At 33.8% G+C, this 16,578-nt stretch overlaps 1 protein-coding gene across 50 annotated transcripts in view; it reads right to left on the bottom strand.

The window, feature by feature from the left end:
- The window catches only part of RIMS2 (regulating synaptic membrane exocytosis 2), a 734,990-nt gene that overhangs the window by 281,361 nt on the left and 437,051 nt on the right, over window positions 1-16,578 (bottom strand). For 6 of the 50 annotated variants that reach the window (XM_058275863.2, XM_058275872.2, XM_071207982.1 and 3 more), the window contains one exon: window positions 14,904-14,930. The exons of the other annotated variants lie outside the window; for them this stretch is intronic. In XM_058275863.2, the coding sequence (XP_058131846.1) occupies window positions 14,904-14,930 (27 nt within the window). The remainder of the gene's footprint in view (window positions 1-14,903; window positions 14,931-16,578) is intronic. 50 annotated transcript variants of the gene reach the window in all.

Raw genomic sequence — 16,578 nt, 5'->3', positions numbered from 1 at the left:
AAAGTTCAGCCTGCCCAGGAATAGTGCCGCACACAGGAGAACTGAGGCAACAAGAATAGACACAGATTCCTGGTGCCGCTGACAACAATGGAAGCGGACACGGAAGACCATGCAGCAAATAGACACAGAGAGCAGACAACTGGGACGGGAGAGGGGGGGTGGGAGTGGGGAGGGAAGAGGAGGGAAATAAAATAAATCTTAAAAAAAAAGTAAAAATACAAGGTCCCGGGTTTAATCCCTGGTCTCGGTACCTAAAAAAATAAAAAAAGTAAAAGTAAAAGGAGGTGTATTATAGTACAATATTTGGTAAATGTCACTATTTTCGAAAATAGTGAAAAAATTATCTCTATTTATTTGTGCCTGCGTACATAGAAGATCTACAAAACCAATAATTGTAAACAATAGTTCATTCAAAGAATGGGAACTAGGTGTTTGATAATTTTTTTTGTAAATGAAAAAATACGTATTGTCTATTTTGGGGAGTATGTTCTATTCAAGTTTTCATCTGTGCAGTTCAAAGTTCTGCAAGACTGTCAGTATAAATGTGGTTTTCCAATTTCCCCTTCTAATTCTTTCTGGTTTTGTTTTGTTTTTTGAAAAATAGGTATTATATAACTCAAGTCTGTGGTTTTAGGTGCTCTTCCTGTTTCTGCTGGATCCCCTCCTACAATTACTTCCAGCCCTGTGTGAAGCACATCTGCAGTTCCATGGCAAAGAGCACCAGCCTCTTCTGTAGGTAACCCATAAAATCAAGGTTGGAGGTAATGAAAGACAAACATAGGTTCTGGTTTGTTCTCACAAGTTCCAGTTTGTTCTCATGGGTTCATATTTTCCTTGATTTCTCTGTTTTGCATGTCTTTCCTTCTTTACCTGTCCTTATGTACAGTGACTCTATATGGTGCAGAGGTTAACTGCGTTCCACGGACTTTTCACTAGCTCCCCTTTATGTCCCTAGCAAATGACTTTTATCAGATTCTTTAACCATTCTCTAACAAATCTTTATGTCCTGGGTTCTCCCATAATTATGTTAAATGTTACCCTTATATGTCCCTTATTCCATATACTCAGATCATTTCAGCTTTGTTGTTTGAACCCTAACTTATATTTAAGATAGTAATCCATATAGAATTTAATTTTTGTACATGATGTACAGTAGTATCCACTTTTACCTATTTTCACTTTATTTTTTCCAGTTCATTTACTGAATAATCTATTGCCATCCCTCATCCCCCAATGTGATATGTTACACTCAGATCCTTATATAAGAGTTTGCTTCTGGGTTCTCTGTCATATTCCATTGAATGACTTATTTCAATGCTATTTCATACCATGTCAATTTACAAAGGCCTAACAGTAAATGTTAACACAATTGACTTTCATATATTAATCTTATATACAGCCATCTTAACAAACCAGAGTTTACTTACAGATTCTTTTGGAAGTTTGAGATAAAAAAATCATGTCATTATCAAAAATTTTGTACAAGAATATTCATAGTAGCCTATTCATGTTAGCCAAAATTGGGAAACTTCTCTTGGGATGAACATGTTCTAGTGTTTGAATATGGTAGTGGTTATATGGGTGTATACATTTATTAAAATCCACTGAACTATGTACCTATGGGAACTATGCACCTATTTATATAAATCATAATTCAGTACAATGATTTAAGAAATAAATCAACATTTCAAATAGGAACCCTGTTATTTGACATGATGGAAATGTTTTAGTAATGGATGGTAGTAGTGAAAGCATCACAATATTGTGAATGTATTTAACAGCATATTGAAATATATATCAGAATGTGATTAAAAAGGGAAATGTTAGATTGTATATAGGATAACAGAATAAAAAATAAAGAAAAATCATCGCCTACCTATTAATTAAAATTTATTTTGAAACGAAATCTCTATATAAATTCAATCTATGTCTTTAGAGTAGTCTTCAAGCCTTATTAAGCATTAAACATTGGAATGATTAAACACATTTTCAATATTAACACTTAGCATGGTGAAAAAAGTGTACTTTTTTTAGACAAAAAGGTCTAGATTGAAATCCTGATGCACCAATTTTGAACAATATAAACCTGACTTCTCTTCATTTCACTTTTCTTATCTACAAAATGAGATTAATGATATTTTCATAGCAGGTAAAGATTAAATTGGATACATTTCCTCTTAAAGATCACAATAAACTCTATAAGGTTAGTGAGGTAATCTCTGGGAGACAGAGGATGAAGAAGCAAGATATAACAGGAGAAGAAATACAGGAAAGAACCAGGGATATGATAGAAGATTGGAAGCTATGTTAAAAATACCTTGGATTAAAGGCTTAACAGAACTTCCCCTGTGATGAGGGAGCTAAATTTCATTAAGACTGATGATCATACTTTCCAATGAGGCAAATATAAAATAAATTACTCTTGTAAATGCCCCCAATATAGCCTTAATGTGTGTTAAACTTTTAAAATAGACAGAAGCCGATATCTGTGACCCACTGAACAGTCACCCAGATGTTTTGTTTCTTTAATGTTGATGTTGTTTTGTAAACTGCATAATCTTGAACATGCAAGGGAACAGTAACAAAACAACTTGTAATTAGACCTCTTGTATCCCTTATCTTATTTTGCAACCCTGATGTCTGAAACTCCTGTGCATAGCCCCTTAATGTTTATTAATGAAATAACATGAATCAGCCCAGAACTAACCAAGCCAGTTCTAATCAGAGTTGGCCTGCCTGAACATTTGCAAAGGCCTAAACCTTAAAATTCAAGTGAAATAAGCATGTAATCAATGTGCATACTCAAAGATTAGACAACCTCTAACCCCATCATCTCAAAAAGTCACTTTCTAGTCATGCAACATATGAATCAACATGATACCCATCTGCCATGGTCACCACTATCACACTGTTACCTTTGCCTCAGCCATCACAACCCCACCTCCCTTTTTGTTCAATCCCATAAAAACCATTAGCACTTCCAACTCAGGAAGACAGATTTAAGGACTATTCTCCTGTCTTTGTGGGGCTAGCCTTTGCTGAATAAACTTTTTCTCTTCTCATAATCTTTTTTTTTTTTTTAATTATTTAATTCCTCCCCCCTCCATTGTCTGTTCTCTGTGTCTATTTTGCTGCATCTTGTTTCTTTGTCTGCTTCTTTTGTCAGCAGCACGGGAAGTGTGGGCGGCGCCATTCCTGGGCAGGCTGCACTCTCTTTTGCGCTGGGCGGCTCTCCTCACGGGCGCACTCCTTGCGGTGGCACGGCACTCCTTGCGCGCATCAGCACTGCGCATGGGCCAGCTCCACACGGGTCGAGGAGGTCCGGGGTTTGAACCGCGGACCTCCCATGTGGTAGATGGACGCCCGTTAACCACTGGGCCAAGTCCGCCGCTGTCTTCTCATAATCTTGATGTCACTTAATTGACTTTGTGGTGGGCTATGGGCAAGGACTCACTTTGAGCTATAATAGCCAAGAAATGTAGATTGGATTGGATGGAATGAGTGAAAGCTGGTAAACATGGGCTATTGTTTAAATCAGTGATCATTCCAGGCATTTTACCTGTAAAATAAGTTGAGTTACATTTATTATAATAGAAATGCACTTACTTAATAGAGTTTACCTTACAAAACTTCAACTAAATAAACTTGGCTGAAAAAGGAAGGAGAGAAGGTATCATTAGCCATTCATCATAGGGTGCTATGTCCCATTCCCGTTATTGGTCTCAGTTCCAATACATCTCTCACAACAAAATTGCTGTTCAGTGCTTGATGAGATTCTAGAGTTTAAATCCAGTGTATTCTTTTACAACATGATTCCTAATTTCAAACCAACAACTTCGCCTGTCCTATAAACAAGAACAAGTAATATCTTCCAACTTTGAAAGTAAAATACTACATTGAACGTATTAGAGAGTACTTAATACCACATGAGTGATTTAAGGCATTTTCAATGGTAATTTTAGAGCATATACAATTTTCACCTTTTAGAATGACTTTAGAACCTAATCATTGCATGAGTGGTGATTCCTCTCTACTGACATTTGGAAAAGAAAACTATTAGTAGCATCTACCTCAAGGTGTATTGATGATGATGCAAAGCATGAAGGAACAGTGAGCCTGTTGCTTACATACATATCTAATGAAAAGTACGGATAAGGTGCATAGATAAAACTATTATCAGATTACAGCATTTTCAATAAAATGGGAAACTAAATACTGAATGTCCAAAATACATAAATATATCAAATATATAAAAATAAATGCCCTTAAGATTGCATCACTTAATTTAATATCCATCTTTAAAACATATTTCAAAGTAAATGGGTCCTTGTTTACACTTTTTGTAAGAATAGGGAATTGAAGTCCCTGAATATACAGTAATAACACTGACAAAAATCAGGTCTGTTATAAAACTCTTTTAATTATATGGTTTCTTTGTTATGATTTTCATCTGTCCTAAGGATTTTTTTAATGGTATTAAAAGGAACAATTGACATATAATACACAAAACATCTTTAAAATGAACAATTTTTTAAGTTTTGAAATATATATGACCAAGAAAGCAAAACTACAATCAAAATAATGTACATACCCATCATCCCTAAAATGTCCCCTGTGCCCTTTGAAAATCCTGTCCTTCTCTCCTTGCCTCTAACCCCACACCCAGACAAGAACGCTCCAGGCAAACAATGATCTGCTTTTGTCACTGTAGATTAGCTTGAATTTCCTAGAATTATATATAAATGAATTTGGACAATACGTGCTTTTTAGTCTGGCTTATTTAACTCAGTGTCATTATTTTTGATTGATCCATGCTGTAGTATATATCTATAGTTCATTCCTTGTTATTTCTGTTATTGTGTGGACATATGCTTTCATTTCTCTTGGAAAAACACCTGGGAGTAGAATGGATGCATTATATAGAAGATAAATATTTAAATTTTTAAGAAACTGACAGTGTTCCCAAGAGACTGTAGTATTTTACATTGCCACCAGCAATTCCCAATGTGGTCAGTCTTTTTTTTTTTAACCATTCAAAGACGTTTGCAATGGTACCTAATTTGCATTTCCCAAAGACCAATGATGTTGACAATCTTTACATGAGCTTATTTTCCATCCCTTACATTCTTCAAAAAAGTGTCTGTTCAAATCTTATCCTTTTTTTTTTATTGGTTGTTTTCTTATTAGTGAGTTTTGAAAATTCCCTCTATATTTTGGAAAAAGTTCTCTATCAGATATATGATTTGCAAATATTTTCTTACATTCAGTGGCTTGACTTTTCATTATCTTAACAGGGACTCTAAAAAAAGATTTCAATTTTGATTAAGTCCAATTCATTGATTTGTTATTTAATGGATTATGCTTTTGATGTCCTATCTAAAATCTTTGCCTAACCTAAGGTACCAAGGTTTTTTCCCAGAAGTTGTATAATTTTATGGTTTATATTTATGTCTATCACCCATCTTGAGTTAACTTTTGCATATGGGGTGAAGTGTGGACAGAGTTCTTTTTTTCCATGTTGAACATCAAAGGCTCCAACACCATTTGTTGAAAAGACTATACTTTCACCACTGAATTACCTTTGCAATTTAGTTGAAACTCAGGTGTACATATATGATCTATAAATGTGGATCTCTATCTGTACTTTCTATTCTGTTCTACTGATATATTTGCCCATCTTTATTACAATGCCTTGAATACTGTACTCGATACTAAGTTTTGAAATAAAGTAACGTAAGGCTTCCCAACATTTATCTTATGTTTCAAAGTAGTTTTAGCGATTCAAAGTACTTTGTATTTCCATATAAAATATAGAATTAGTTTGTGAATTCGTACAAAAAGCCTGCTTGGATTTTTAAATTGCATTGATACTAAAAATCAATTTGGGGAGAACTGACATATTAATAATATTGAGTCTTTTCACCTATGAACATGGTATATCTCTCCTTTCATTTAGGTTTTTCTTCATTTCTCTTAGAAATGTTTTGTAGTTTTCCATTTTGAGATCTTTTACAACTTTAGCAGATTTACTTTTAAGTTAGAATTGTATTAATATATAATGATCTTCTTCATTCCTTATAACAGTTTTGCTTTTAAAATATATTTTGTCCAATGTAAGTATCACTACTCCAGATCATTTTTCATTACTATTTATGTGGAATATCTTTTCTCCAACCTTTCATTTTTCAACCTGGTAGTGTCCTTACATTGAGATGAGTCTTTTGTACACAACATATAAATCGCTCATACTTTTTATCCATTCGCTCTGTCTATATCTTTTGATTGGGGAGTTCAATCCCTTAACATTCAATGTTACTACTGTAAAGGCATTACTTATTGCATCAATTTTATTCTTTGGCTTTGTGTTGTCATTTCTTACTATTGTCCATCTTTTTCCCCTTTAATTAACTCTTCCTAATAATCCTCATTTCTACACTCTTCTCCAAGTCTCTTGCCTTGGTTTTTCCTTTCAGGCTACAGCACTCCCTTTAGTATCTCTTGCAAATCTGGTCTTTTGGTAATATATTATCTCAATTTGTCTTTATTTCTGTGACAATTTTAAACTCACCCTCATTTTTGAAGGAAAGTTTTGCTGAATACCGAATTCTTGGCTGGTAGTTTTTCTCTTTCAGTAATTTAAATACATCATAACACTGTCTTCTCACCTCCATGGTTTCTAATGAGAGGTTGGCACTTAATCTTATTGAGGTTCCCTTGTATGTGATGCTTTTTCCCTTGTTGCTTTCAGAATCCTTTTTATGTCGATATTTGTCATTCTGAATAGTGGGTGTCTTGGAGTAGGTTTATTTGGGTTTATTTTGTTTGTGTTGTCCTTCTTGGATATTGATATTTACATTTTTCATAAGGGTTGGGAAATTTTCAGTCATTATTTCTTCAAATATTCTTTTTGCCCTTTTCCATTCTCTTCCCCTTCTAGGACACCAAAAATGCATATGTGTGTGCATTTCGCAATATCATTCAATTCCCTGAGATCCTGTTCCATTTATTACCATTCTTTTTTTCCGTTCTGTCTTTTCAAGTTCAGATGGTCAGTTCTCTATTTCACTAATTCTGTCCTCCATCAATTCAAATCTGCTGTTATATGCATCTAATAGATTTTTTATCTCATTCATTGTGTCTTTCATTCCTATAAGCTCTATTACTTTTTTTGGCAGGCTTTCAAATTTTCTTTATAATAATCCAGTGTCCTCTTAATTTCATTTTTCTCTTTAGTCATATTTTCCTTCAACTCCTTGAATTGATTTAGGATATTTGTGTGTTTCTCATTGATTAATGTCTTAAATTCCTGTATTTCATCAGGAGTTTTGGCTTGTTCCTTTGGCTGGGCCATATCTTCCTCTTTCATAGTATGCCTTGTAATATCTTGCTGATGTCTGGGCATCTGAATGTGTTGGGGAATTTATTGCAATGGTCAATTTCTCTATCTTGCCTAGTGGTTTTGTTTCATGGTTCCTCTTTGATTTTTGGTTCAACTTATTCTAAGTCTTCAAAAATATTAAGCTTAAGTTATCAAAATAGTGCCAGGGACTCACTAATGGGGTGCCAACCTGCCCCCAGGAGTTTGGGACAAGAGACACTGAAAAACAGTTATTTCCCTTGCAATTTTGTGCCAGCAGAAGGCACTTGTCAGTGACTCTTTCCATGGAGGCAACTCTTTCAACCTCCACTTCGGCATGATTTTGGTCTTGGCCAGAGCTGAGATTCAAAGTGGGCTCTGCTAACCAAATTCACTGAAGTGAAACCACTCTCCACCCTCTGCCATACCCTCCCTCTTCCCAGGAGGAAGACTGCTGTTCCTCTTTCAGTTGGCTACAGTGAGCCACAGATTTTTTCCAGGCTATTCACCTTGATGGTGTCATTCTCTGCCACGAGGGTTAGCAATGTATGTTTTTCATTTCAGGTGCTTTGTCTCTCCATCCCTCACCCTCCTGAGGGGTGAATAGCACTCTCCTGGTCTGCAGAGCCCCAAAGCAGTTCCCTTGGGTAGTTTTTTTTGCTCTTTCTCCATTTTGATGTGACAGAGCAGAGCCCTGCCTACCTATTTTTATGCCATCTTCCCAGAAGTCCTCTTGCTGTGACTTTGATAGAGGATTGAGTTGCATCTGCAGAGCAGTTGGGGTGAATTACTACATTAATATATTGAGTCTTACAAATCATGAATATGGAATATCTCTCCCTTTCTTTAGTCCTTCTTTAATTTCTTTCAACAATATAATGAAGTGTTTTAGTGTGCAAGTTTTGCAGATACTTTGCAAAATTTATTCATAAATATTTCTTCTTTTATTGTGAATAAAGATATTTTTAAAATTTCCTTTTTAGTCCATAGAAATATAATTGATTTTTACATATTATTGCTACATCTTTGGACCTTGCTGACCTTGTTAATTAGTTCTAGTAGGTTTTTGTTTTTGCTTTGAGGTACTGGGACCATGGATTGAACTTGGGACCTCATATGTGGGAAGCCTGCACTCAACCACTGAGCCACACTGGCTCCTCTGAGTTGGTTTTTTCATTTGTTTGCTTCCCAAACCTGGGACCTCCCATGTGGGAAGCAGGCATTCAACTGCATGAGCTACATCTACTCCTTCCTAGTAGATTTTTGTGGATTCTTCAGAATTTTATATATTTACGGTGATTCTGTATATAAATAAAGACAGTGTTACTTCTAACATTCCATTCTAAATGTCCTTTATTTCTTTTTCTTGCCTGATTTACATGACTAGGCTCTCTAGTTCACAGTTGAATAAAAGTGGTGGGAGCAGACATCCTTGCCTAGTTCCCAAAATTAGGAAGAAAGTATTCAGTCTTTTACAATTTAAAATGGTGTTAACTGTAGGATTTTCATAGTTGCTCTTTATCAGGTTGAGGAAGTTCCCTTCTATATCAACTTTGTTGAGAGTTTTTATCCTAAATAGATGTTGGATTTGGGGAAAGCTTTTTCTGTATCTCTTGATATGATGATGTGATTTTGTCCTTTTGAAAATTAATATATTGTATTATATTGATTGATTTTTTGGATGTTAAAACACATCTACATTACTGGAATAAATCACATAGTTACAGTATATAAACATTTTTATGTATTACTGGATTTGACTTGCTAATATTTTCTTGACGATTTCTGTATCTATCTTCCTAAGGGATATTGGTTTATGTTTTCTTTTCTTATGCGCTTTTCTGGATTTAGTATCTGGATAATACTGGCCTCACAGAATGAATTGGAGAATATTCCGATTTCTTTTTATTCAAAGAATTTGAGAAGGATTAGTATTTCTTCTTAATATTTCTTATAGAAATATCAGTAGACTCTACTGGACCTGTGCTTTTATTTATGGGATGATCTTTAATTACTTATTCAACTTTTTTTCTAGTTATAGGTTTATTAAGATTTTTAATTTTTCTGGAGTCAGTTTCTGTTACTGTGTCTCTATTGGGATTTGTCTATTTCACTTATATTGTTTATTTTCTGGGCATAAAGTTGTTTGTTGTATTCACCAGTAATGCTTTTTTTTTTTTTTTTTTAAAGATTTATTTCTCTCCCCCTCCCTGCCACCCCAGTTGTCTGTTCTGTGTCTATTCGCTGTGTCTTCTTTGTCCGCTTCTGCTGTTGTCAGCAGCATGGGAATCTGTGTTTCTTTTTGTTGCGTCATCTTACTGTGTCAGCTCTCCAAGTGTGTGGCGCCATTCCTGGGCAGGCTGAACTTTCTTTCACACTGGGTGGCTCTCCTTTCGGGGCGCATTCCTTGTGCGTGGGGCTCCCCGACGTGGGGGCACCACTCGTGGAACAGCACTCCTTGCGCGCATCAGCACTCCATGTGGGCCAGCTCCACATGGGTCAAGGAGGCCCAGGGTTTCAACAGTGGACCGCCCATATAGTAGATGGGCGCCGTAACCACTGGGCCAAGTCTGCATCCCCCCAAGTAATCCTTTTAATTTCTCTTACATTGGCAGTGATTTCCAAAGCGTTGCTAGTTTTGGTAATTTGCATAATTTTTCTTGTTCCATCTACATAAATGTTTGTCAATTTTGTTGATTGTTACAAAGCACCAGCTTTTATTTTCATTGTTTTTCACTATTGTTTTCTGGATTTCTGTATCATTTATTTCTGCTCTAATATTTACTATCGTCTTCCTTTCTCTTTGCTTTAAATTCAGTTTGCTTTTCAATTTTAGCTCTTTAGGGAGGACGGCTTAAGGTTGTTAATTTGAGATCCTATTTTTTGATAAGGGCATATATTTCCCTCTAAGAACTACTTTAGCTGCACAACTGAAATTTTGATATGCTCTGTCTTTGTTATCTTTGAGTTAAAATATTTTCTTATTTCTCATTTGATAGTTTATTTTCTTGTGTATTATTACATGGTGTTTGTTTAATTTCTATATATCTGTGGATTTTCCAAATTGCTACCTGTTATTGTATTCTAATTCAGTTCCATTGTGTTCAGAGTGCAGACATTGTACAATTCCAATTCAACTTTTTTTATGCCCTGGCATATGATCCTATCCTTGAGAATGTTCCATCTGCTCTTGAAAGGAATGGGTATTCTGTTGTTGGATGGCATGTCTATTGATATCAGTTCATTCAAGTTCCTTGATACCGTTATTCAAGTCTTCTTCTACCTTGCTTATTTTCTGCTTCGTTGACAGCAACTATTATTGAAAGTGTACATTAAAGTACACAGCTATTATTGTTGAAATGTCTATTTCTTCCTACATTGCTGTTAGATTTTGCTTCATATTTTTCAAGGCTTGGTTGTTATTAGGTGTATTTATGTTTATCATTGCTATATCCTCTTAATGAACTGAGCATTTTAACATAATAAAAATATCCTTTTTATCATCTGTAATAGAATTCTCTGACAGACTATTTTGTGTAATATTTATAGAGCTACTGCAGCTCTCTTTTGGATACTTGCATGGCATATCTTTTTCCTTCTTTTCACTTTAAAACCATTTGTATTTTTGAATCTACAATGTGTATCTTATAAACTGCCTGTAGGTGGATCTTGTTTTGTATCTTTTTAATTCAGTCTGACAATTATTCTTTAAATTTTCTTAATGTAATCTGAAGCTCAAACAGTAGATGCCTACATATTGAGGATTGCTATGTGTTCTTAATCAATTTACTCCTTTATTATTATGAAATGACCTTCTTTATTCCTAGTAATGCTGTGACATCTACTTTGATAATTATATAGCCATCCAGCTTTCTTTTGATTGTGTTAGTATGGTATATGTTTTTCCATTCTTTTACTTTAAAATAATGTGTTTTTACATTAAACTGGGTTTCTTGTAGGCAATATATAGCTGATTTTTGCTTTTAAAATACAATCTGACAAACTCTACCTTTTAATTGAGGCACTCAGACAATTTACATTTTAAAAAATTATTTTTATTTTTGTAGGAGGTACTAGGGATTGAACCCAGGACCTAATACATGGGAAACAGGCACTTAACCACCGAGCTACATCCTCTCCCCTTGTTTTTTACATTTGTTTATTTTAGAAGATATCAAGGATTGAACCTGGGACCTTGTACATGAGAAGCAGGCACTCAACCACTTGAGCTATATACATTCCCTACAATTTACTTTTAATGTGGCCTTTGATTTTGTTAGTTAACATCTATCAATTTGATATTTGTTTTCTATTTGTCCTTAATTTTAAAAATATTTTTTTCCTTTGTCTTCTTTGGGATGAAATGAATATTTTTATGATTCCATTTTTTTCTTTGCTGTTGGCTTATTAGCTATAAATCTTTGTTGTGTTAATGGTTGTTTTATGGTTTACAGTATACATCTTATACTTATCTTTTTTCAAGTGATTCATATGTTAAAATATTACAATCATATACTTCCATTTATTCCTGCTTTACCTTTGTGCTGTTGTCATATATATATATTTTTTAAAAATCTCCCTCCTTGTGGCTTTTTGCATGCTGTCTGCTCTGTGTGTCCATTCCCTGTGCATTCTTCTGTGTCTGTATTTATTTATTTTTATTTCCCCTCCTCTCTTGTAGCTTGCTTGCTGTCTGCTCTCTGTGTTCATTCACTGTGTGCTCGTCTGTGGGTTTTTTTTCTTGTCTCGCTTTTTTTGTTGTTGTTGCATCATCTTGCTGAGTTGGCTTTCCGTGGAGCCTGCAGGCCGTGCAGGCACTCCACAGCATGCAGGTGAGCCTGCCTTCACAAGGAGGCCCTGGGACGCAAACCTAGGGTCTCCCATATGGTAGACAAGAGCCCAAATGATTGAGCCACAGCCGCTTCCCTATATTTTACTTTTTGCATATGTTTAAGCCTATACTATATTGTTATTGTTTAAACAGTCAATTATATTCAAAACAATGAGAAACATCTTACATATTAACCAGACAGTTTTTGTTCCATTTCTAGTGCTCTCCATTCCGTCTGTATAGACCTTTTTTCTGTATTTCCATCTGGTATAATTACTCTTTTGCCTGAATGACTTCTTTCAACGTTTGTTGAAGCGCAGGTCTCCTGGTAATAAATTCTTTTGGAATTCGTGTCTGAGAAAGTTTTTATTTTGCCTTCATTTTTGAAAGACTAGACAGAATTCTAGATTAAAATTCTTTCTTTAAGTATTTGCATTGTTTCCAATAAAAAAAACTAAGGTCATCTATTTCTCAGTATATATTGCATCTGTTTTCTATAGATCATTTTAAGATTTTCCATTTATCATTGGTTTAAAGAATTTATGATGTGCCTTGTATTCATATTTCTTCTGCTTGGAGTTTACTGAGATTCCTAGATTTGTGGCTTTGTAGTTTTCACTAAATTTGGACAATTTTTGGTTATTATTTCTTCAAATATTCTTGTCCCTTCCTTTATCTTCTCCTGAAGGGATTTCAACTAACCTGTATGTTAGGCTGCTTGAAGTTATTCCACAGGTCACGGATGCTCTATCTTTATCAAGACATACACACACACAGAAACACACACACACTCTTTTCTCTTTGCTTCATTCTGAATAGTTTCCATTTTTGTCTTCAAGGTCACTCATCTTCTTCTCTGCAATGCCTATTGTGTTGCTAATCCCATTCAGTATATTTTTCATTTTGGAAATTGTAGTTTTCACCTCTATTATGTTCAATTTGGGTCCTTTAATAGCTTCCATGTCTTTTCTTAACATTTTGAACATGTGGAATACACTTATAATAACTTTTAATATCTTTGTATACTAATATAATAACTTTGACAGCTTTGGTTTTATTTTGATTGATTTATTTCTTCTTTATGGATCAAATTATTTTTTGGTTTCTTTGCATGCCTGTTGAATTTTTATCAATGCCAGGCATTATGAATTTTACATTGTTGATGTTGAATATTTTTGTATTCCTATAGGTATTTTTGAGCTTCGATTTGCATCCAATAGTGTAACTAGAGACATTTTGACCCTTTCAATTCTTTCATTTAAGAATTTTTACGTGGTGCAGTGCTCAGTGTAAGGGCCAATTATTCCCATCTATAAAGGCCAGATACTTCAGTCCATTCAACTCAATGCCCCACGAATCTTGAGGATTCCAGTCTTGGTGAAGAGAACATGCAATGTTGTGAGACAGTTCTAATTCTTTTGGGTATTTCTTTCCTCAGACTTGGGTAGATTCGTCTAACGTATGCGCTGATAAATATTCACCTAAATACTCAAAGGTGACCCTCTGAAGATCTCTGGAGTTTTCTCTTTGTGCAGCTCTCTCCTTTCCTCTCTTCTAGGAATGCTAGCCTCTTTGGTCTCCCCAAATATTGTCCAGTTTTAACTCAGGAAGCTCATTGTACTCTTGTCTGGGTTCTCATTCCCTGTGCTGTGAACTGGAAACTCTCTTAAGGTGGTTGCTTACGACAGTTTTAGGGTTCAAGTTATTTGTTTCCCTTTGGGGGAATTACTGTCTATAATTGCCTGATGTCCTGTGTCTTGCACACAATTTTGTCTATTCTCTGTTTCTTGAAGTAAGGAGATAATTCCAGTCCCTGTTAATCCATTTTGGATGGAAGAAGTAGTCTACCTTGATGGACAGTAAACTTTAGTGAACCATTCCTAAGAATTTTTATTTTTGATGTATTTTTATGTTATTTTTATCCCTAACCCCCAGACGGCTCCCTTGTCTGTTTGCTCGTTGTTTGCTCATCTTTTTTAGGAGGCACCAGGAACTGAACCCAGGACCTCCTGTGTGGGAGGCAAGTACCCACCGACTTGAGCCACTTTTGCTCCCACCCTAAGGCTTTTTATAATACCTCCCAACACTATTAATAGGCTAATTTTATACAATATAAAAGTTAATTATGCTAAACATATTTAAATGCTTTTCAATTAACATTGTTTAAACCAATGGAAGCCCATATTGCCAGTTAAAATATTTAACATCAACTTAGAATATCATGACATACACTCTGTGCATTAGGGTAATAAAATTAAATCTATTTAGTTTTATGACAAAATAGCTAAAAATAATGAAAACTACAGTAAACACTGTAGTTCTAATTTTGCTTTATTTCAATATGCTTATTAGGGTTTTTAATACTACCCCTCCAGAAGTCAACAACTTTGTAAATTATATCCATGTAAATTTAAATTTTCTGAAGCTGTATACATAAGATAGCATGTATTAAAACATATTTCATTGATGAAATAGTAGCATAATAAAGGAGGCAATATTAGACACATTGAAATAATAAATTACTGCATTTCAACAAATGATTTTTTACGCTGAAATAATAAAAAGGTAAGCATGGAGATACTGGAAAAGTTCTACAGGGAAAAACTTTGTTTAGGAATTTAACATATGCACAATAGCAAGACAAAGCACAAAACAAAACCAATTAAACTCTGCATATGAATACATGCATTAAACACAGTGCATGCTAAAATTTACCTGAATTAAATGAACATAAGCCTTTATCTGGAAAAAAAATGTAAAGTGATGTCACAAATATATTCAAAAATCTTTATATGTAATAGGGATGTTAATCTAATTTCTGATTAACAATACAGACTGTAGTTTAGCATTTTTATTGAAAATATAGAAGCCTAGAGTAATTCAGAATAAAACAAAAAATAAGACAGATCATATTTGAATTTGAAAATTTCCAAACTATGAAAAGAAACTTTGATTCATTGTGACAATTGTAGGCTTAGGGAGGAGAAGAAATGAGCAAAGAAAGTAAGCAAAAGTTTAAAAAATTAATAATAGACCCACCCATAAACTGTTTATCAATTCTACTTTATAACCCATGGTGATATAAAATACCATGATTTGCAACAGATAATTGTAACAGAAATTGAGCATGCATGATGCAACTAACTAGTGAACATAAATTGAAGGAATTGTGGAAAAAACATCATTAATTTTGGAATTCCTGATTTCAAGTGGGTAAAAAGCATATTTTAAAACTGATTCCTTTTTAGGAAGAGGAATATTGAAAATTTACAGGGAACAAGTTACATTGATATTCTCACTTGATGAAATGATATGCATATACCATTTTGATATTATTTTAAGTAAATTAGCAGACTACAAATTAATGAGATTTTACTATGTATAAATTATAACCAAGTTTTAAAAGGTACAAACATATTAATTGGTTGTTTTCACAATGAAGTATAAGTAAATTATCATCTGTCTATACATTAGAAATTTAAGGGAATGTGTTAAACAATCATGCCACAAAAATAGCAGAGTAGTGAAAGGAGCCCTAATACCTGGAAAACCATAAATGTTTACTCTGACATTTATGTGAGTCAAAAGATAATAAAGCATAAGAAATTAAAATAATAAGTTCAAAGGATATTATAGAGGCCTGGTTTCTACTGTTTAATTAAAAGATTTAAAATTTGAACAGCATGATCCTAAATTTCATTTAACAATTGAAAAAGTGGTATGTAGGAAGACATTTTTTCATGTGGCTGAACTTTCCCATTAGTAATCCACACAGTGGTGGAATTATAATAGAGTATTTAGAGAGATTACAAATAATTTTATTATGGCCACATTATAGGAATTACTTAACAACATTTGTATAAATTATAGAAATTAAAATAGGAAAAAAATCAGTATAGCTGAGAATAATTTTATATGTATAGTAATATTTTACCTAGGACTTATTTTCACAAATTAAAGACAAGTGGATGTAGTTGAACAAGATTAAAAAAATCAAACCAATACTTACAATTACCCTATCATGTTTGACCAACACCTACTATCACTCTAGTTATCAAGTTTCAAATTAAGCTTACATTGTCATTTAAAATTGATTTAACAGCCAAAATGTATATAATTTTAAGTTGTGATACCAACTTAAATGAATTGTTATATAATGAATTATTTCTTAAAGCAAAAGCATTGAAAGTAATTGTAACTCTAAATATCCATATTGAAATGAGATATTTTATATGCTAAAACAATTAACTTACTGAAGTTTTTCAAAAATACTTATTCTCAGGATTTCAGTAGCATAAAAATCCTTTGTAGACGTCCTTGTATCATGTAAACTACTATTTTATTAAAATATTTTGGAAATATTCCATGTTAATATTAATATTTATACAGA

This window comes from Dasypus novemcinctus, chromosome 14 (assembly GCF_030445035.2).
Source record: "Dasypus novemcinctus isolate mDasNov1 chromosome 14, mDasNov1.1.hap2, whole genome shotgun sequence".
Classification (NCBI taxonomy): Eukaryota; Metazoa; Chordata; class Mammalia; order Cingulata; family Dasypodidae; genus Dasypus; species Dasypus novemcinctus.
Note: the sequence above shows the minus strand (reverse complement) of the source record. Positions and strands in the feature narration are given on the sequence as shown.